A 23,054-nucleotide genomic window follows, 5' to 3' on the forward strand; every position below is an offset into this window, starting at 1 on the left:
ACACTGCCAGGCCCTTCAGAGCCAGGGCACCACACAGGTCAAGTGTGAGACCCCGTTACAGTAAAGAGCAGGAAAAGAGGCAGAACAGCCATGGCCATGCCATGACCCGAGTGGAACCCTGAAAAGAAAAAGGACACCATGTGAAACCCAGGGCGCAGGACTGGAGGGCAGATCACTGCCAACATGGCGCAGCCACATGGGTTGCCCAGTTTTGAGAAAAGCACTACACTCACAGATGTTAGTAAGTAGAGAAGGGGGGGGCATGAGTGTACCTGTGTGTGCACTCGTACAGGTGTACATGTACACACACAGTTTAGGTGTGCATGTGTGGGCATGTGTGCTTGTGTGTACTCCTGCAGGTGTGCATGCGTATGAGTGTGCGTGGACTTGTGTGTACTTGTGCAGGTGTGTACACAGTCCACCTGTGTGTGTGTTTGTGTATGTGCATACAAAGTCCACCTGTGTGCCTGTATATATACAGTCTATCAGTGTGTGTGTGTGTGTGTGTGTGTGTGTGTGTGTGTATACACATGCATGGGAATGTACATATGGATGTACACACCCTTGTGTGAACACATGGAGGTCAGAAGTCTGCAACTTTGCATTAGATGTCTTCCTCTATTGGCCTCCACATTATTATTATTGTTGTTATTATTATCATTATTAGGTAAGGCTGCTCATTGAACCCAGACCTCACTGCCCCAGCAAGACCAGCTAGCCAGGAAGCTTGGAGGATCCCCCTGACTCCCTACCCTCCTGGTGCAGGGGTACAGCCCCACACCATAGTGCCTGTATGTACGTGATGGAGACTCAAACCCAGGTCCGCATGCTGTGTGGCAACGACTTCACCAGCCTAGCCATCTCTCCACACTCGACTTCATTTTTGTTAAACACAGGGAATGTCACTGACCTGGAATTTGACAATTTAACTATGCTTACTGGCCCCAGAGATCCACCAGACTCTACCTCCTCAGCCCTGGGATTGCAAGAGCATATGACCCATATTCTCACATTCTGGGAATCGAACTCAGGTCTCTGTGCATGACTGACTTATTCATCTCAGCCCTGTGAATGTAAAACTATTCTAAAATTTAAAAAAAAAAGTCTTACTTCTGAAAGGAACAAAGTGCCAACACTCATAGGACATGAATGAACCTTGAAAACACTGTATTGCATGAAAGAAATCAACCACAAAAAGCCACATATGGAAATGATTCTATTTATATGAAATATCAGAAAAAAAGAGCTCTTGGAGCCCAAAGGACACAGAGCTGCCAGAGTCCTGGGAAAGCTATGATTGCAAGAAGTACAAGGTTTCTTTAGGGGGCAATGACAACATTCTAAAATTGATTATGGTGTCAGTTTCAGGACTGTGAACACACTAAAGAACACTGGGCTGTGTTCCTTAAAGTGCTGTTTTCTGGCATGTGAATCATAGAAAACTGTTATTAAAATAAGAGCCCAACAGTGGAAAAGTTGAATCACACACTTCACACAAACTTGATATTCAATAATGCATTCCATTTGGGGAGCCCGTTTAAGGGTACAGAGGAGCAACGTGAAGTTCTGTTACCATGTCTCCTATCTCCTCCCTGGGTCTGCCTTAGTTTCCCCTTATTAACATCAGGCATTAGCCTGCCACATGTTATATCAACAAACCAGTTTTGAGGGTGAAGAGAGGCCCATGCCAGCCTCAAATGGAGAATGATTGATGCTGTCTCTTTTTTAAGTAAATGAAACTCTCTCAATAAGAATAATAGACAGACAGACAGATCAAGTAAGAGCTGGGTAAGGGACTAGGGCAACCATTCCTCAGGGCAAAAATAAGAGGGCTGGTAGCTGGGGCCACAGTTCAGTTGGTAGAACGCATGGCTGGCATACAGTGGGCCCACAGTTCAACGTCCATAACTTCAACGAACAATATATAGCAACAATCACATGAGAAGACCCTCACAGCACTAATTAGATGGTTGTTTAAAGAGAAATGTTGACGCTGGTCGAGCACCACACTGTGAGTCAAATGACCTGATCCAGCAGTGCCACCCTCTGCCCTCCTCCTTCAGCTGACACTCATCTGTGCACGTGTCACACCCCTGGGCCCTGCTGGCCGCACCCCGGGCCCTGCTGGCCACACCCCGGGCCCTGCTGGCCACACCCCTGGGCTCTGCTAGCCACACCCCGGGCCCTGCTGGCCACACCCCTGGGCCCTGCTGGCCACACCCCGGGCCCTGCTGGCCACACCCCGGGCCCTGCTGGCCACACCCCTGGGCCCTGCTGGCCACACCCTTTCTGATCACGTTGAGTCTCCTCCCCCGCAGCCCTGCTCCACCTTTATCTCAAGCCAAAGGTTTTTTCCAGCTTAAAAAAAAAAAACCAAAATCATCATTGACAACAAAACAAGGAGGCAAAAAAGCAGCCAGTGAACAATTAGCTCTCAGGAAGGCAGCAGCCACTCAGCATAGGAGGAGGTTGGTGTTTCGTGGAGTCAAGAAAGCAGATGCACACAGCCTGTTCTTGTAGCACAAGTGACTGAAATGATGGGGCAAAGGCATGGTGGAGCCTGGGTGTCTGAAAGAAATGGTGACAATGGAGGGTCCCATTGAACAGTGGCCACCAAACTCTTTGCCTGGCTGGTGCAACTGAGAGACTCACTTTGTATTTGAATTTAATTTCTCTAAATTTTAATGAAATAGCCAGATCAGTGAATGGCTACCAACTAATTACACAATATTACAACAATAATAAGCAAACTTTGGGCATCTTGATACTTCATTCCAGAACCTTCCAGGATAAGGAAATGTCATTATTTAAATAAATTTTTAATTGGCAAGCAAAACAAATCTATGGCAAAGGGCTAAAGAAATGTCCAAAAATCTGAATAATTTTGTCTCAGAATAACATGAAAAGCATTAGAGGACTTCACAGACTACCTCATAATTAACAATAATGGGATTAGGAGAGCTTGTCAGAAAGAAAACCACTCTCACTCATCCCACTCATTGTACGGTTTTAGGGAGGAGCCTGAGGTGTAGCAGCACTTCAAAATCCAATGGTGACCAACACATGGGCAGAGAAGCCACCAACAGGATCTTGGAGACAGGGTTATCTCCTCGGTAAGGAACAAATAACATGGCTCCCATGTACTATGTATAGTTTCCTGTTTTCCTTTTGAGAGATGGGGGGTGGGGGGGGTTGGGGGGTATGTTCATGATACGGTGGTGTACATGGTAGGAAGCCAAAGGCCAACCTTGAATGTCATCCTCAGGGAAGCCACCCACCTCTGGAGCTGGAGTCTCTTGCTGGTCATTTGTGAGAGGTCAGGCTACCCAGAGACCTCCAGTGATCCACTTGCCTTTCTGCCCTACCCAGCGCTGGGATTAGAGGAACGGGCCACCATGCCATCTTTATTATTTAGGTTTTTGTCTGTTGATTTCTTTGTTTTATTTTGGTTTTGTTTTAGGCGGGTTAGTGACAATTGAACTGAAGTCTGCAACAAGGGATTTACTGACTGGGCTATCTTCCCAACCTCCCTTTTCTATTCTTTTTTTTGGGGGGGGGGTTCTTTGGTTTTTCGAGACAGGGTTTCTCTGTATTGTTTTGGAGGCTGTCCTGGAACTCACTCTGTAGACCAGGCTGGCCTCGAACTCACAGAGATCCACCTGCCTCTGCCTTCCGAGTGCTGGGATTAAAGACATGTGCCACCAACGCCCAGTCCTTTTCTATTCTTGATACATAGCAAGTGAGACCCTGCTGACTATGGAGACTATCTCACCAAGGGTGGTGTATGCCTTTAATCCCAGCATTCAGGCGATAAAGACAGGTAAATCTCTGTAAATATGAGGCCAGCTGGGTCTGCAGAATGAGTTCCAGGTGAGGCCCTAAAGCTACAGAGAAACCCTGACTCGGAAAAAAATCTTGGGGGCAGCCAAGGGCTGGTTCATTGACCTTTCCCAGTGCACCCCGGAGCCCTGCCATAAGTCATCTCTGGCACAAAATCATACCAGAAAGTATCTCTACCAGCAAAACTCTGAAGCTAATCACCAGTAAACCAGACATCTGGAGACCCCAAGGTTCCCCAAGTTAACAGAGCTACCCAGGCCAGTCCTCATTCTCTCACACACCACCTAACCCTAACCCCAACCCTAGCTCTCCCCTACTCTCCCCTACACCACCTAACCCTAACCCCAACCCTAGCTCTCCCCTACTCTCCCCTACACCACCTAACCCTAACCCCAACCCTAGCTCTCCCCTACTCTCCCCTACACCACCTAACCTTAACTCCAATCCTAGCTCTCCCCTACACCACCTCACCCTAACTCCAACTCTCGCGCTCCCCTACACAGCCTGTCCTTACTGAAGAAACCCAAGTACAGCTTTCTCCTTGCTCTGTTCCTCTGCCCTTGCCCTGTTCCTGTCCTCTTCCCTTGTTCCCCTCCCCTTGCTCAGTTATCCTCCCAAGCAAAGCTGATGTTTCTTGGGCTGCCCTGGGTGTCTTGTTGGAGGGAATGTGTTTCCTTCTCACCAGCAATGAAAACAGCAGACTCTTCCCGTGTAAGCACAACTAAACGGTGCTGGAGGATGACGGCTCAGAGGCTAACAGCACCTGCTGTTCTTGAGAGAACCCGGGTTTGGTTGCCAGCATCACATGACAGCTCAGGACTCTCTGTTAACTCTAGTTCTGGGGGATCCTGTGCCTTTTTCTGACCTCTGTGGGCATCCTGCACATATGTGTTGCACATACATATATGTAAACACACACATAAAGTAAAAACAAGTAAATATTTTCTTTTAAAAAAAATCACACAATTCTATGATAGACCACACACCACAATGTGGAACTGAGCCCTGAGGGCCACAGGGAGAAAGAAAGATATCACATTCCTGGGGACACTCCCTCCCACTCACAGGAGCTGGTGGGTAGAAAGACCCACTCTCAGAAACTCCAACTGCCTTGCTGGATTTGGATTCACCATTCAAAGGTTCTGACTAAGCCATGCTAATGCATTCCATGACCCCACCCCCTGGATGCCTGAAATCACGGACAGCAGCAACCCCTATAAATACTGTTTTTTCCAGTACACACCTACCTGTGGCGAAATTTAATTTAGTGAGTAGGCACAGTAAGATTAAAAATAGCTAACAGTTGGAGGGATGGGTGAGAGGGCAGAAGCACTAGGATGTGAGTCTAATGGCTGACACTTGGATCCCTGAGCCCCATACAAAAGGGGAAGAGACTAACTTCAGAATATTGTCCTTTGGCACACACACACACACACACACACACACACACACACACACACACACACCATATACAACAATAAAACATAAAACGAATTTTAAGAAAAATAACTGACAATAAAATAGAAATTATAATACTGTAACAAAATTGCCAGCATTATTCCTCTTGTGTTTGGAGACATTATTAAGTAAAGTAAGTTATACTTTGTAGCACAAATAATAAAAGACCCAGAGATAGATACTGGGGTTCAAGCTTTAAGCTAAAGATCAGAGAAGCAAAGCAGCCAAGCCAGTAGATCTTACCTCTACCCAGCTGAAATGGTAATCCTAGTTCCACAAATCCTCAGAGGCAAAAGACTCTCAGTTCCTGTCTCCTCCAGCTTTTTATTCCTTTCTCCACCCAGCCATGTCCCTCCTGTCTCCACCTCTCTAGGGCAGGGATTAAAGGCGTGTGATCCCAGGTGCTGTGTGAGCTGTTTCTTGTAGGAATGGATCAATTTCATGTAGTCAGCGTGGCCTTGAACTAGCAGAGACCCATCTACCTCTTAATCCTGAGTCATGGGATTAAAGGTGTGTACCACCACTGCCTGGCTAGCTAGTATGGTTACTGGGAGTAAAGGTATGTATCACCACTGCCTAACCTTTATAGCTTGTGGCTGGCTTTGCTTTCTAAATCCTGAGGCAAGCTTTAATAAGTCATAAATAATATATCACCGCAATACTTGAACATAAACAGTGCAATATTACAAGAGTTGACATGATAACCAAAGGCCTGTGAACGCAGTCACAGGAAGGGCAGCATTCATGCTGAGCATACATTAGACAAAGATTCTGTGTGACACTGTTCCTGGGAAGACATGAACAAATGTCTCCTCATCCCAAATAGGGAAACCATAACAGATATAAGTAACAACAGCACCAAAGTCCCACTTGGTGAACCAATGAGTTTTACTGGGGTTACTTACAGGGGTAAGGGTAAGGGGTACTTAGAAGAGCAGGGGTGACTCAAAGTCCATTCCAGCAAGGGTCCACTCATGAAAGTTGGAATCCTAAAGTTCTCCACAAACTTAAAGGCAGCAGACACTAAGATTGTCTTCTCCCCTGGAGTCCTTACTACTTACATAACTTTGGAGAGGGAGGGGCCTTGTGAATCTGGTCAGTTTCAGAGACTTCCTGAGATTTTGGGGTTGCTTACCTTCTGAGTCTTAACTAGTCTTGCTTCAGAATTTTCTGAGTTTTAAGGAGCTTCCTACCAGGAGAAACACTTGAAATCAGAAGAAACTGCTGCTGTACAACAAAAATGGAGGTGCCCTAAAGGGAGAGGAAGGAGGACGCGGAATGGCGTCACTCCTCTCAGCGTGGTTGGCGTACAAGTCAAATTTAGAGCTTTCTCACTTCTGGAGTTTTTCAGTTTATATGTAGACCATGTTTGACTTCATGTAACTGAAATCAGAGAAAATGAATCTTCACACCAAGGAGCTCCTGTACTTCATGATCTGACCAAGGGACCCACAAGAACGAACGAACACACACACACACACACACACACCACACAGACCACACACACACACACCACTCCAGGCCTATTCAGAAGGTCCCTTAGCATTTGTAGCCTAAAGAATACAGAGCTCACCTGACATGACTGAAGGGTTGAGAACCAATTGAATGGAAATTCCGTTAATCAACACCCTGCTGAAGGGGAAAACCAGGGAAGATTACTGGCAGTGGATGACAATGGTCTCTGCAGATTGCTGGGTCCATGCTACTTACTTAGTATGTTTGCATGCTGCAGCTCTGAGTGACCTGTGGAGAGCGATCATCCTCTTGTGGTTTCTATAAACCCAGACACAATGAACCTCCACATCCAAACTTCTCCTAACAGTTCTCAAAACAAAATCCTCCAGGGGTCCAATTTGTGAAACACAGTGTCAGAAAATACAAAGCAAGTCACTCGACAACTGTATGCAAAGTTTCCTAAACCTGACCACACCAAAACAAAGAAAGAAAGTAAGGCTGTTTCATGTGTTGCTTAAGAATCAGAAGACCAGCTGGGCATTGGTGGTGCACGCCTTTAATCCCAGCACTTGGGAGGCAGAGGCAGGTGGATCTCTGTGAGTTCGAGGCCAGCCTGGTCTACAGAGCGAGTTCCAGGACAGCCTCTAAAACAATACAGAGAAACCCTGTCTCGAAAAACCAAAAAAAAAAAAAAAAAAAAAGAATCAGAAGACCTGTGAAATAAGTGATGCTCACATGTGACATGAAAGTAAAAATGAACCTGCTGGGCATAGAGTTACCAGGAAGGATGGGCAGGGGAGGTGGAGGCAGGAGGAAAACTGAGAACAAAGTAGAAAAGAAGACGCCCCGTGGAGCCCATTGTCTTGTATGCTAACTTAAAGTTAATTAAAAATAAACTACACAATATCTAATGACAATGACAGATAGTAGCTATGGTTTGTGTGTGTGTGTGTGTGTGTGTGTGTGTGTGTGTGTGTGTGTGTGTGTGTGTGTTTTAATAAGGGAGCTGGAAATACACTAATAGGGAAAGGGGCTTTAGGTTTTGTTTTGTAGAGCTAGGTCTCGTTATCCTGGGTTGGCCTTGAACTCAGCATATTCTCAAGGGTGACCTTGAACTCCTGATTGCCCTGGGCCTTGCTCCCAAGTGGTGTGCTGGCAAGGCAGCAGAACCTGCATAGCATGGGAAGACCCACGGGAACGGTTATGATGAGAAGCCTCTCGGTGTGTGGTCTAAAGTGGCTGTGCATAGAAACCATTATGAAAAACAGTGCTAAGTGGAAGAAGCCAGTTTCAAAGACCACATGGTCCATTTAAATGAAATTTCCAGAACCGTCAAGTCCTCAAGGACAGAAAGTAGATTAGTGCTCACCAGAGACTGGGAAACAGGAGGGGGAAACGAGGACCGACTGCTAATGGGTGTGGGGATCCCTCGGGGGGGGGGGGGGCGGAGGAAAGGTTCTGAAGCTGTGTAGTAGAGACAAATGTTCTGACAGCCTCGACTGCCCACTATGGACTGCCGGGGAAGGGTGTCTCAGTGACTTTTATAGTTGGTTCGGGGCTGGAGAGACGGTTCAATGGTTGAGGGCACTGTCTACTCTTCCAGAGGACCCAGGTTCAGTTCCCAGCATCTAAATGGCAGCTCACGGCTGTCTGTAACACCAGTTTCAGGAGATCTGACACTCTCTCCTGGCTTCTGTGGGCACCAGGCACACAAATGGTGTGCAAACATACATGCAGCCAAAAGACTCAGACACAGATAATAAGTGGATGGATGGATGGATGGATGGATGGATGGATGGATGGATGGATGGATGAAGAAACCGTTAAAGAAATTAAGGAGGAAGTCCAAGCCAAGCAAAGCTTGTTCACCTCTCCATTCTCTATCCCTGTTTTTTTTTAAGTACACTTATTGGTCCAAGCCAAAGCTCACTCAACATCACAACCCCCCTCCCAACACATAGCCAAGTTCACAGCAGGATCCATTGTCTGGTTGGGAAAAAAAGAAATAACTTAATCTTGAACAGCTCCACGCTGGCCTTCACTCTTTCTGATTTGTGTTTCATCAGTCACAGATTTTACAGCCTGTGGAATTACAGTCGAGTAGCAGAACTCTGACGCCTGCTTCTTCTCACAAGTACACTTCTCTCGGATAAGGAGATAGATGCATTCAAAGTGTGGCATAAAATGAACCCTATCTGAACTCTGGAAACATAGTCAACCCTTCACTAACAAGGGGTAGGTAATTGGTAAAGTGCTCTACCTTGTGAAACAACGGATTTTCCCATTGAAAGAAAGGGTGAGTGTGTTTTATGTTCAAAACGAAGTTTCCTAACAAAAAGGGTAACACACTGCATACTGCAAACAGCAAGGGAAAACTGAAGCCCATCCAAGTCAGTTGACTCATGAGAGAAATTATGCTCTGGGCAAGACTATTAACACCCTCAAAAGACAGAGTCCTTCCAAGCTGCATTCCTGTTCTGAGGAGTCAGTAGGCTCCTTTGTAAAAAGCTGTCTTCTCTCAAGTCTCCAGAGCCACCTGGGTCAGCTTCAGTAACCTAGTCCCCTGTGCCCAGCTCCTGGGGCATTCACTTCCATCACCCACTGATGTACTGACTCCATGCTTCTCCCAGAGGCTCTGGCCAAGCACCCCTGCACCCTGCTCTCACCCTGCCTGAGGCATCCCCTTCTTTCTCCTGCAAGAGGATTGTCCCACTGCTCTAAAGACAGGAGAGTGCCAAGCTACCCAAAGGACAAAGGTTACTTCCTAGAACCCCTTCCCCTCCTTTCTGTTGCTACACACACACACACACACACCAGGAGCCCAAGCCTTCCTACAGGTCCCAGTCCCCAGAGGCGAAACCACCTGATTCTTACTTCAAAGGGCTCCCAAATGTCCATAAATCACAAGGGTCGACAGCTGCATCCCAGCAGCAGTGAGGATGTTTGCTTTTGTTGGCTTTTGCCTTTGCCCAGTCCTCTGCAAGGGGAGCAAGGGCCAAAGGACAGAAGGGAACCTGGTGTCCTAGGCCTGGGTTTGGGCATAGGCATCCTTGGAGGATCCAGGCAGCTGGTGAAGCTGGTGGGCTCTGAAACCTGAGAAGACCCTATGAAGAACTGCCTACCCCATCACAACTTCAAATCTAAACATGGTCCTCCTCTCCCTAGACAGCTACACTAAGAGGACACTGGGGCAGGCGGGCAACTGATCCGGGAGCTCTGGGGAGAAGGCCTCTGCTGCATAAGGGCCTGCAAAGAGACGCGCCCTGTATACTCTGGCCATGGGGTAGGGGGAGCAGTCCCAATGCTCCCTGCAGGACAGTCGTGCCCTGATCCCAGAGGACCTAAATTGTCCAGAAGCATGCAGTGACAGGCAATCCAAGCAGCTGAACACAGTGGAGAGCACTGCCTTCAACCACACTCACTCCAAGACTTGTGTCTCTGACTCACTCCAAGAGCTGTGTCTCTGACTCTCCATGATACCACTGGCCCGTGCTGGGGGCGGTGTCAATCAGCTCCCACCTCAGGCCCCAAGCTCAGCGACACTTAGCCAGCAGTGGAGACCTCACACCTACGAAATTCTTGTGCACCGACTGAAAGCAGACTAAACACCCAGCAGCACTTGATGGACACCTGCTCAAGTGTCTACGTCACTTCCCTGGGGCTCGAGTGTGCACCTCAGAAATTCACAAACACCGAAAACCTAATCCTCAGAGTTTACGTTAAAGTAGTTAGAGGTGGGCCCATTGGAAGATAATTAGGTTAGATGAGATTGAGGAGAGGGGCCCATCATGGTACTGGTGGTAGCTTTGTAAGAGCAGGAGTGGATCTCATCTGGAATGCCTGCCCTGTCTCTCCATGAGGCCCTCACCACATACCAGCACCAGATTCACGAACTGCCAGCCTCTATACCCAGAAGCCAAACATTTACTTATTCATGACCTGGGATCTATCACAGCGGCTTATGCACACTGGGCCTGCACTAGCCCTTCCCCCAGCCCTATTCATCACAACTTAGCCCAATGCTCCCTCTGCTGAAGCTGCCAAAACAAAGCACTGGCCACAGGGCATCTACACAGCAGGCACTGGATCGGAGCCAAGGTGAGAAGGGAGATGTCAGAGTCACAGGGTGGCCTCTTCCAGTGCCCATGAGAGCCACAGTTGAGTCCACTCCTTCACCCTAAGCCAAGTGCTGCTCCCTGGTCAGCACTTTCTCCACCGTTTCCTCCTGTGTCTCCTCTAAACCTCCCTTCTGTTGTTGTTTCCAGACAGTTTCTCTGTGTAGCCTTGGTTGTCCTGGAATTCGCTCTATAGACCAGGCTGGCCTCAAACTCACAGAGATCCACCTGCCTCTGCCTCCCGAGTGCTGGGATTAAAGGTGTGTGCCACCACTGCCACCACCACCCAGTAAACCCTCCCTTTTGTAAGGACACTGTTCCTCAGGAATAGGACTCATACCAAAAATGTCATGGTATCATCTCTCGAAACCCACTCTCCAAAGGAAGGTCACAGTCTGAAGAACCAGGAGTCAGGACCACAGAGGGAACCACTATTCAACCTTACTATTATAATATTCATGTTATAAAAAAAGTCAAAATGACCCTCATTTTTAATACCCCTAAACTGGAGAGTCGGGGATGGGGGTGGTTCTATGGGTAGAGAGCCCGTTTACAAAATATGAAGACCTAACCTAACCTGGATGAGGTGGCATTCATCAAGGCCAGTACTGGCTGAGGACCAGGCAGATCCCAGGTGCTCACTATCTGTAATCCAGCTGAAACAATCAGCTCCATGTCAGTGAGAGAATCTGTCTCAAAAAAGAAGGTGTGGTTTCCACACATGCTTACTGGGGGGGCAAATACACACGCACGCACACACATACACACTCGGGGGCAAACACACGCGCGCACGCACACACACTCAGGCACGCAGGCACGTACGCATGCAGACTGGAAACTTGGGGCTCCAGAAATAGCCATACACCCCAGATTGCCACTCTTGTGGCCACCTACTGAAGGAAAAAGAATTCTTACAGTCAAGGTGTAATGTCCAGGATTTCGATTAAGCAGAGCTGGCCAGGGAAACAGACTATCTGGGGAACACCAGGAGACATGATGGGCTTGGGTAGGGACAAACTTACACAGCATACATAACATGAAATACGTCTGGAGCAGAATGAACACCAAATGGTTTAGAAAGCTCAGACAGCAACCAGCCTCTCCCCAACTTCCCAAGAGCAATCTGAAAACCCAGAGGAACCAAGCTGAATTTCTGTCTTAACCTCCACCCTTCTAACTGCTCACAGGACACCCCAAAAGTCCAGCTGCACCCCTGACGCCATTAAGAATTGTCAGAACAGGGTGTAGTGACACTTGGCAGAGGCAGGCAGGTCTCTATGAGTTTGAGGCCTGCCTGATCTACAGATCAAGTTCTAGGACAGCCAGGGCTACACAGAAAAAGCTTGTCTCACAAAACCAAAACCAAACCAAAACAAAACAAACAAATCCGAATTGTTGGGTTACTCACTAAACTGATTCACGCCTGCTTCCTCACAAGCTCTGCTTATTCAAAACAAGATGAACGGCGATAAGGTGAAGGGCTCCGGATGTCAGCAGCCTCCTCTCCATTAGTCTGCCCAGGTCTATCCACAGCTCATTCCAGGACCCACAGGGTACCAAAATCCATAGACAGTTAAGTCTCTCAGAGAAAAAACTAAACGGTCTGACCTAGTCCATTCTTTCCACGTGAGGCAATCATCCCAACATTGCCTACAGTAACCCAGCACCCACAGGAGCCCTCGTCCACACAGCCCACATAACCCTGTGAGCACAGAGATCACACGCAACCCCTCATCGACACAGCCCATAAGACACTTTGTCCACACAGCGCACGCAGCCTCTCATCTACACAGCCCCCTGTCCACACGGCTCACAAGGCCAAGTACACACCTTGTGCACACAAAGCACTCCTGAATTACACGCTCTCATTTTGACTTCTGAAACTTTCCTCAATTTGCTTTTTGAGCATTTTCAATCCATAGTTGACTAAAAGGGGGTACAGCATCTTAGTATAAAGACAGCTCCCTTCCTGGATCTCTGTGAGTTCGAGGCCAGCCTGGTCTACAGAGCGAGTTCCAAGATAGTCAGGGCTGTTACACAGAGAAACCCTGTCTTGGAAAACAAGCAAAACCAGAAAACAACAACAAAAACATAGTTGCCTTCTTTCACTAGGGACCTATAGGAAGGACACAAGATAGGGCTCTCTGGAGCTCCTGAATCCCGAACCATACCTGAAGGCAGCTTCTTTATTAGAATGAATTAGAACGGTTAATGTAAGACGCCACTCTGCACCCTAAGTTTTTATTTCAAGGACAGCCGGTCAAAAGCAGAGCAGAGAAGGGTGGGAAGGAGCAAGTGCATTGAGAGCTTTAGGCCCACACACAGGACACATCACACTGCTGGCACAATCTTACCTTGTCCTATTCAGGAAGATTTGAAAATCCCTCTGTTGGGATCCACAGAGCCCTGGGCTCATGTGTAGTCACTGTATCTGCTGTGTGACCCACACTGGAGAAAAAATACACTGCGTATTTAGCTTCCCAGCATGCAAATTGTCTATGGTTTCAGTATACGAAAGCCTCATGCTCATTGTTCAGCAGACCACGGAGTATGTGCGAGCAGGCAGTGCCCATCAGCCCTGAAAGTGGCAAGCAGCTCGCCAACTGCCACACCCCCTACCCTGCTCTGACTCCTGCCACTCACTGTCACTTAGTCTCGGGAAGGGGTCAAGAGCACAGGAAACTGCATTCTAGCTTATAATGACTTGACGGCTGAGTCAAACTCCTTTTGTAAACTAGTGACCCTCCATATTCATTGTTCTGCAAACGACCTACCCTATACAACATGGACAGTTACTAATACAACACAGTTGTCCCAAATAGGCCCCTCCCCGAGCCTGCCAATCTTGCTTTACGGTCGGAGTCTTGTCCTGGGTTAGGATGTGATCACCCGAGCTAGAGACATTTCTGGTCAGCTAGAGAAGGCCATGACGGCTCTCTCTGGCCTACCTGTTTATCATCCCCTCGCAGATAAGGGAAACTATGGAATGGAGAGCATGCGCCTTTCTTGCTCAGCCCATCACCGATTCAACGCTCACTCAGCCAGTACCTACTCAGAATCCACACTCAGGGACGGCCCCACCCAACTCAGTCCACGTAATCTCCACACTAACTAGGAATCGTCTTGTTCAATATGAGTCCCCCGGCTTCCTTCAACCTCACCTAGTCATTTATGTGCTGAAGTCCAGTGTTCCCTCAAAGTCCATGACCACTCAGATTTCAGATGCGACCCACCCTGAAAAGCATCTTTGTGGCAGGAACAAGGGATCTGAGATGAACGCATCCAGGAGCCAAGGTTAACTCTAGTCATGGCCATCTGAACTGGAAGAGCAAGGCCATGTGAGGACAGAACAGGGGTTAAATGGACACTGGTGCAAGACGGGAAACCAGGAGCCACCAAGAAGAGGAAGACGGAAAGAAGACGCCCAAACAATTTCCAGCTGTGGCCCTTCTCGCCTCCTGTACATCCACCTCCCAGAACTGTGGGAACAGACATCTGTGAGACACCACAAGTCCTACAAGACTCACACATGTTTTTCTGACTTATTTTCTGTCAGTATTAGATTTCTACATTGTCCCACGTTTGGCCACTGGAGAGCCTTCAGGCTGGCCGGCCCCTGTGTGCTCTCAGCACGCCCATTGTCTCAGACCACTGACTCATGACCCCAAGAACATGTCCCAGGTTTGGCTTGATCATCCCTATCATGGTGATATCTTCAGCCACCACTCCAAGGCACTCTAGCTTCTGTAATGTGCAGCAGGGTTTAGAGGAAGAAAGATTTGGGAGCTGGGAACACTCCATGATAATGAGGCACTAAGAACAGCTGTTACGAAAAAAAAAATGAACATGGTTTAAAACTATGGGTCTGCTATTGAGTATTCCATACAATGTGGTCACATAGGAGTCGTGAGTCATAGTGACACCTCCAATTCCAACCCGCTCCCCCAGGTCTCTCCTCGACTTCCCCATTGCACATGTGTATCTCCACCCATTCCAGAGAGATGCCTGGTCGCAAGACTTAGCATGTTTCCCATTCACTCAGTTCTACCATTTCTACAAAGTGCCCATTCCCAACGGAGACCTATGCTATCATGGTGAAGATGGTGTTTGGTTTTCCCATCAGCTGAGGCTACACAATCAAAGAATCACTGATAGGAACTAGTTCTCTCTCTTTGATCCCATTGCTGTCCTGTCACCGTTTATAGTAAGACTTGCTTACCTACTGGCATTCAGTTCTAGTTTCCTGGAGCTCTTCAGGACTTAACATTACATTTATTTAATTTGAAACAGGGTCTCTCTACATAGCCCTGGCTGGCCTTGAACTTACTATGTAGACTGGGCTGGTCTCGAACCCACAGAGATCCACCTGCCTCTGCCCCCTTGTGCTGAGATTAAAGGTGTACGCCACTATACTGGGCTTTGACATTACAGTTTGGATAAGTAGAGGTTCAACGTGTTCCGAAAGGCAAAGCAGACCAAGGGTTCAAGAAAACACTGTGAACAGAAGGAAAGTCTCTGAACACATGGAGGCCGAAAGGTTTCCCTGCAAGATCAGAACCAAACAGGGGTGTCCTCTTTGAACCCTGTCCAACCCAGCGGTAGAAGGTCACTACTGAGCAATTAGACTAAATAAATAAATGAGAAGTACAATTGTCTGTCCGTAGCTACCTAATATGATTTCATACAGAGGCTGAGGTTCACGAAGGGCTAGCCCAGCAAATACATTCTTCAATCTCACCGGAAAAAAGGAATCAGACTGTACAAGCTAACTCCTGTAAACTTACTAATGACAAATAACACACACACACACACACACAGGAAAAAAAGAAAGCAGACTGTACAAGCTAACTCCTGTAAACTCACTAATGACAAATAACACACACACACACACACAGGAAAAAAAGAAATCAGACTGTACAAGCTAACTCCTGTAAACTCACTAATGACAAATAACACACACACACACACACACAGGAAAAAAAGAAAGCAGACTGTACAAGCTAACTCCTGTAAACTCACTAATGACAAATAACACACACACACACACACACACCACACAGGGAATTAAGAAAGCAATTTCAACTACAATAACACAAAAAGAGAGACAGAAAATACCTAGACATTGTTAATTGTGGAAGCAAAAGACTCGAAAGACTGATGAATGAAATGAAAGACTTAAATACATCAGTGCTTATGAACTGAAGACTAAACTGTAAAGAAACCAACACACTGAACACAGCGCACAGATTCAATACAACTCCTCACCAAATCACAGCTGCCCATATGTGGCTAAGGACATCTGCCATGAGCCCAGTAAGGCCAAAGAAGTAAAGGTATTTTTTTCAATTTAAATAATTTTCAGCTTAAATAGTCACATGTGCCTGGCAGCTCCTATATTCCACAGTATAAAAGTTACAATGAGTTCAAGCCAAAATGTTTCTGTCTCTTAACTGTACATCCTGTTAGCTGTCCTTCCAGGAGGGTGTGGAAGCCATTAGGCTGGGGGTATTGGTGATGGTGGGGGAACCCTCCCCCTCTCCAGGAGGTTCAGGGCAGCAGCCACATTCTCCTGGTAACATCTCAGAAGTGGCAGGGTGCTTGCTTACCGAAGCTCATTCCAACACAATTAAACACACACACACACACACACACACACACACACACACACACACACACTTCCCACAGAGGCTTAAGACCCTCTAGAGGCCAAGCTACTTAGTCAAATTAGGTTCAATTTTTTTCTGTAATTATTTCCTTCCCTTTAGCTTTTTGATAGGGGTGGTATCAGAATCAGAACTTAAAGAAAACACCCCCAAAAATCTCATCAGTGAACTAACCAAACACAGCACACCCCCCTTTTCAAAAGCGTTATGAAAACCTTCAGCATGGTCTAACCAACCGCTTCTTGGCCTCTCTGTCAATATAACTTCAAACAGATTACACCCTAGACAGTTTTTATGAGCACTGCACATGTAAGCAGAGCTGTCCCGCCCTGGTTTCCAACTTGGCAGGCTCTTCAACAAAACCAAATAAATACATGGTAGGCGAAGAAGGGCCTCGGCAGCACCAGCCAGCGGCCACCATAGTTCCCAGGCTGCAGCTCCTCTAGTTATTCTGATTTTTTTAACTCCAAAATTGGAAATGTTACACCAGCCATTGAGCCCTCAATGGGACTAGTGGATCAATGGAACGGTGTAAATCTAAGATTCCCCCAAAGCCACAGTGGCCAAATGGGTCCCTTTTACCCAACGACCCTTCACACAAAATGACTAGTAACCACACACACCCTGGAAAAACGTAACTCCAACTCTGCTTTAAAACCCTGTGTGTTTGGCATTGGGGAGAGGGGTCCCCTCTAAGCAGTCACTGGAGATCCCCCAGGCAGGGAACCCCGAATGGGGTGCAGCAAGGCAAACCCAGTGCTACAATGGGTAGCAGGGAAAGATGTCTACCCGTGTTTCCCCTCCAGGTCCCCAGATAACCAGCAGATAACGTACAGGAGACCTATGTCCCCTTAGGGGACCCTTCATGAACTTTCAGGCAGGCATAATAACATACCTGTCTGTTCCCGGGTGAAATAGCTCCCCAGAGGATTCGCCTCCCCTACCAGTCAAAGGATCCAAGCCCTGAGTTTCTATCCCAATTCCTTCAGAAAAGATTCCTCCCAAAACAGGCCTGCAGGAAGTGCTGCTCCTGCTAGGATTCTCAGTCCCCCAAGTCTAGACTGCTTAGAGGGGGAGAGCAGAGTGAGAGCCTCAGTGCAGGTCACACAAACACCAATGACAGCCAGGCTCCAAGCAGCCAACAGGCACAACGGTCACCAATAAAAACAGACTTCAACCTGCTGCCTTCATAAGTGGCCAGAGGACAGCCATTAAAACTGCTCCCAGAAATGCAAACGTTTAAGCCCGTGGCTTTGGTTTTGGTCTTGTTTGCCATGCAAAAATACCAAGCAGAGTTCTTGTTGGCTTTCTAACTATACCAGGTTAACTAAATCACGTGCAGCCACAAGGCTTGGGGATGCCGCTCAGTGGTAGAGCGCCAGCCTCACATGCATTCGGGCCCCTAGTTCTTTGTCCCCAGGAGAAAATAATGTCCGGGGCTGTTTTGTTTTAAATGGGACCTGGTTGGTTGAACCCCTCTCCTGACACTGTGTATCCCACAGGGGTCCAGGATGCTCAGACTCTCGGGGTGTCAGTCTTCTCCCCTGGAGGTCAGGGCTCAAGTAGAAATTGTCATTCAACACTGAAAAGTTTCAAATGTGTAGCCATTCCTTCCTTGGTACTCTGCCATAATAAGAAAAACATGTTGTACTACGTAAACAAAATCTTTTCTGTTTCCACAAAGTCTTCTTACATGAGATAATCTCATTCCTTATCTTCTAAAAGAGTGTCATCGGGTATTGTGACCACCACTCCAGGGATCTAAGCCAGACGCAGACTGGGCCCTGCCAAAATGAGTGGCAAGAGAAGGCTTAAGTTCATCACTCCTGCAGTTCCCCCACCAAATTCTAAGTCCAGAATCACAGAGCAGGTATTTGTGTCCTTAGGGAATGGAACCTTCCTATGAAAATATGGGAAAAGAACATATACTCTTTTAAAATAGCCTTTCCATCTCAAATTATTTCAATATAGAGCTCCCAATCGCTGAGACTCACTCCTGCACAACAAAAAAGATCCCAAATACCCCAATTTCCTGTATAATTTCCCAATCTGCGTGTGTGTGTGTGTGTGTGTGTGTGTGTATGTCTGTGTATGTGAGCCTGTGTATATTGTATGTGAGCATGTGTGTGTATGTGTGTGTGTATGTATGTCTGTGTATGTGAGCATGTGTATGTGTGTGTCTGTGTATATGTGTGTGTGTGTGTGTTCTGTCGATTTAACTAGCAAGCATCCAGAAAGAAGAGAAACACAGCTTTCTCTTTCTATAGAGGGAGTTTCATTTCACTAACAAAGAAAAATTACTTCCACATAAGGCTCAAAAAAAAAAAAAAAGGAAAGCAAAAAGGAAGGAAAGAAAGAAATAGCCTTTATGACTTTCTTCACGAGACGCATTCCTTTCCACCTGGATAAAGGCTGTACTCAAACTGCTACATCCAAAATGCAGGAAGGACCAAGGCTTCACACTCCATCTCCTGGGACCTCTCACCATAACAGACCCCATCCCCCACTCCATCTACATCTCAAGAAGTCCCCAGGCTGTAGGATTAGCAAGGAACTCTTTGTTACCTGCAAGACCGAAATCCCTGTGGAAGCGACCAGTTTACGACCCCCTAGTTTCAAAATAAATTCTTGACGGTAGAGTAAGGGAGAATTCTTGCAGGGACAGCTTGGTAATGACAACATTACCTGCACTCAGCGGTTCCTGCCTTCGTGGACAGAGGTATCAATGCAAATCAAGTCATCAGAAACGGTGGACGACATCAGCATCAGCGTAAGCCCAAAAGCCCCCCGCCCCACACACACACAAAGGCTGCTCATCATTTCTAAGAGAAAGCCCACTGCACAGCAGGACTCGGGAAGAGCCCGGAACCCTGCTGCCTGCCCCTGCTCCCTAATTCTCACCTGCTTGAAGGAATGCTGGAGGCTGGGGGACACTGACGCCCCTGTCCCAGTATGATGCACCTCAGGCAGTTAGGAAACAAGGCAAAAGTCTTGAGTCCCGGCTGCCCCTGGGCCTGGAGGCTACGTCTTCCCTCACCCAAGGCAGCAGGGTGCGGAGATTCAGGCCACAAACCTGCCGGCCAGTAGATGCTCTGGGGTTAGCACACTGGGAGGATCGTAGCCACCTCCTCAGGCCACCACAATCATTTCTGCCCAAGTATTCTCCAAAACACTTCTGTGCTCATTGACGGGGCCTCCTGAGCCCTGACAAGAACGCGCAGACTCCCCCAGAGGAGGAGGAAACACTACTGGGGGGGGCACTCTCCTTTCAGCCACGCAGTATCACGTCCTGGGGGCCAAGCCCCCACTACGCAGGGCCCCCCAAACATCACTTTGGCAACAATTACAACAAAAGGAAAACCAAGACCTTCGACCATGCGTCCCCCACTGCCCCTGGGAAAAAGACTAACTCGTCTGGGGGCAGAAGAGTTACAAGGAATGCCTATGGACTGGAAGGGTGACCTGGGAAGAATCCACGAGGTCCGGGTCTTGGGACACACGGAGCACGTCTATGGGTACATATCCCGACTGGAAGGCACTCGAGAAAACCCCCCTGCCGCTGCCCATCCCGGCCTCTGGAAACACTTAGAGGTCCCTACAGCGCATCTCATTGGAACCAGCCTCAGGCGACTAAGGGCACGGGCCCAAGCTGGCGCCGAGCGCGCGGAGCATGGCCTTGCTGGCGCCCCTCGATCGGGAGCACCGGCGCCCGCGAGGCGGCCGGTTTGAGAGTGGCTGAGGATTGGGCGATGCTCGGAGCGCACATGCAGGGTCCTTACCTGCGGTCCAGGGTGTCCAGAGCAGGAGTGCCGCGGCCGTCCAGATGGCCCTGGCGCACAGAGGCGCGCGCCTCGGCCGCACCCAGCCCCGAGCCACGCTGCGGGCCATGGGTGCCGGGTCGCCTGCTGAGCGCTCGGCCTTCAGGCTTCGCGCCAGGGCGCCTGCACCCCTCCCCGCCACGCGTCCGCGCTTTCCTCCCCTGCGCTTCACAAGCTGGTGCCTTCGAAGGCCACCCTGCCGTCCCTTTCTCCCAGCCCCTATGCGCCGCTCGGCTGCGGAGGCTCGGGAGAGCGGGCTCGGGCGTCCGGCCGGCGGCCGGGACGAGCACGGGGGGCGGAACGCAGGCGGGAGCGCAGGAGGCAGGGTCCCCGGCTCGCCCGCCCCGATGGGCAGAGAGGCCAGCGCCGGCGCCCTCTGCCGGAGCGACTCGAGGGCGGCGACCCCACCGCGCGGGAAGGAGCCCTGTCCGATCCCCTGTGTTGTCCAAGGCGCTGCCTGTTGCCCATGCCCTCCCTCCATGCCTTGGGAGTTTTAAGCGAAAAAAGTGGAACCTCTGGTTTGCCCACTATCCCAGGGACCCGAAACTGTTGCCACCCACCATCAGGGGCCTGAAAACCTGGGGACTTGGGTCACAAATCAGAAACTAGACAACAATTAAGGAAGTCAACCTCAACTCCATGAGGTCTTCGAAATCCTGGGCAGGCATATGCAAGAGGTGAGGAGTGGACTTTGCACAGATGTTCCGGAAAACAACTGGCCGGGTCCCCACAGGCACCCTGCCAAGCCCCTTGGGGACAACGAGGACCCTCCAAAAAAAATGAGCAAAAACTGCAAGTGCAGCCCACGAGGAAGCTGCCCGAGGGAGGGCGATGGTGTCTGGAGTCCCAGTGGCCTGCAGTTCACTGTTGAAAGCAGTGTCTTTTTACCCACAAAGAGCAGAACGCTATTTGTTCTCTGCAGAACCCCCCAAAACATGCAAATGTATTTTGCTTCACTTATAAAAGACATTTGTACGCAATTCAGATCGCATGCTTTCTTGATTATTCTTGCTTTTGCTTAGCACATGTACAGATCTGGATTCAGAAGGCCTGGCCGTCTTGTTTGGAGCCGAAGAAATGTCTTTGTTTTTTTTCTCTCTCAGAGATAGTATTTGGAGTCGCCTGCCTCTCCGCTGTTTGCTTTGTGCTCTTTAGAGGACTACCAACTGATCATTGTTTGCTGGGGCTCCGGTACCTGTCAATTGAGGTGAGGGAGCGAGGCCTGTGGGTTTGTTCGTCTGAAAATGACCCTCACAAACTCAGGCGTGCCAGATAATGAGTCGCTGTGGTCTATTCACAGAAAAGCCTGAGCTGGCCCGGGCCCCACACAATTTGGCTGAGGAACGTCTCTCCCAGTTCCACAGTCTTAATTCCTAAGGTGCTTTAGAGGGACCGATTGTAGCCCTGCCAGGGGCTACTTGGGAGGAGATGCCAATCCATCCCTGGCCAAGCCATCTTCCTGCAAGCCCAGGTCAAGGGTTGCTAGAGTATCTTTAGGGTTTTCCTCTTCATCCTAAGTATTGCTTGAGAATAAGCCAAGTCTAAGAGTCGGTTTGGAGCACTTGTGTGTGTGTGTGTTCTAAGAGTTGGTTTAGAGCTTGTGTGTGTGTGTGTGTGTGTGTGTGTGTGTGTGTGTGTGTGTGTTTCATGCATGTGTAATGACCCCCATGTGTTTTGTGTGGAGGCTACAAGTCAACATGTTCTTTCTTTATTGCTTGTCCCCTTACCTTGATAAGACAGTCTCTTTCTGAGTCTGTAACTGGTCCTTTAGCAATCCCCAAGTCCCTGGATGAACCTGTTTCTGCACATTCTCTGCCACCGTGCCACTCTCCTGCCCCAGCGCTGGAGCGACAGACGATCACCAGGACACAGCTTTCACCTGGACGCTGGTGAGTCACACTCAAGTCCTCAGCTCACGCAGCACTTTACCCTCTGAGCCATTTATTTCTCCAGCCCTGACCAATCCCATTGAGTGCATGTGGGGGAAACCACACAGGGGCTGCAGAGAAGGGTCCTTGGAGTCTCTGCCACCTGTAGCATTGAAGCTCCAGGCCCTTTGCCTCCATAGTTGTGTTTTTTTTCCTGCGTGACTTTCAGGGAAAATCTCTCGGTAACCATCTCCCGCATCTGCTTGCTGTTTCCACACAACCACATCCCACAAACGGATTTGGTTTGGGGTTTGTTTGATGGGGGTGTGTGTGTGTGTTTGTTTATTTTGTTTTTGCTGTTGGTGGTTTTTTCCGTGTGTGTGTGTGTGTGTGTGTGTGTGTGTGTGTGTGTGTGTGTGTGTGTAAGAGAGAGAGAGAGACATGGCCTTGCACATACAAAATATACACATACACACACAGTTTCTGGCCTGGGGTCAGAAGTGCGGGCTGTTGAACATGAGTCTTTTACAATTACCTTTGCACAGTTTCTGGTTCCTCTAAATTTCCCTATCCATAACTCTGGCTGCTTTCCCTTAGGTCTTATTCCTGTTGACTCACAGCAGGAGGACAAACACAAGTCAAACTGAAGATGTTAAACCACAACACAGTTAGCTGAATGTGACTTCGAACAAAAGTGACCAAGGAGTTTCATTTTCCTGCCTGCCTGTGTTTGTTTCCAATTGCGGTTTAACAAACTGCCCCAAACACAGGAAGGAGCTCCAGTCAACATGTATTGTTTCACATTTCTGTGGATGAAGAATTCAGGGCTGAGGAAAC

The 23,054-nt window shown here is 48.5% G+C and overlaps 1 protein-coding gene across 1 annotated transcript in view; it reads right to left on the reverse strand.

Annotated features, from left to right (window-relative positions):
- Ror2 (receptor tyrosine kinase like orphan receptor 2) overlaps positions 1–20,637 on the reverse strand; it is a 169,856-nt gene extending 149,219 nt beyond the window's left edge. The window contains exon 1 of the mRNA XM_040755982.1: positions 20,311–20,637. Within this exon, the coding sequence (XP_040611916.1) occupies positions 20,311–20,419 (109 nt within the window). The 5' untranslated portion in view covers positions 20,420–20,637. The remainder of the gene's footprint in view (positions 1–20,310) is intronic.
- Positions 20,638–23,054: the final 2,417 nt, after the last annotated feature.

The sequence above is a fragment of the Mesocricetus auratus genome, unplaced genomic scaffold, assembly GCF_017639785.1.
Source record: "Mesocricetus auratus isolate SY011 unplaced genomic scaffold, BCM_Maur_2.0 Super-Scaffold_100013, whole genome shotgun sequence".
NCBI lineage: Eukaryota > Metazoa > Chordata > Mammalia > Rodentia > Cricetidae > Mesocricetus > Mesocricetus auratus.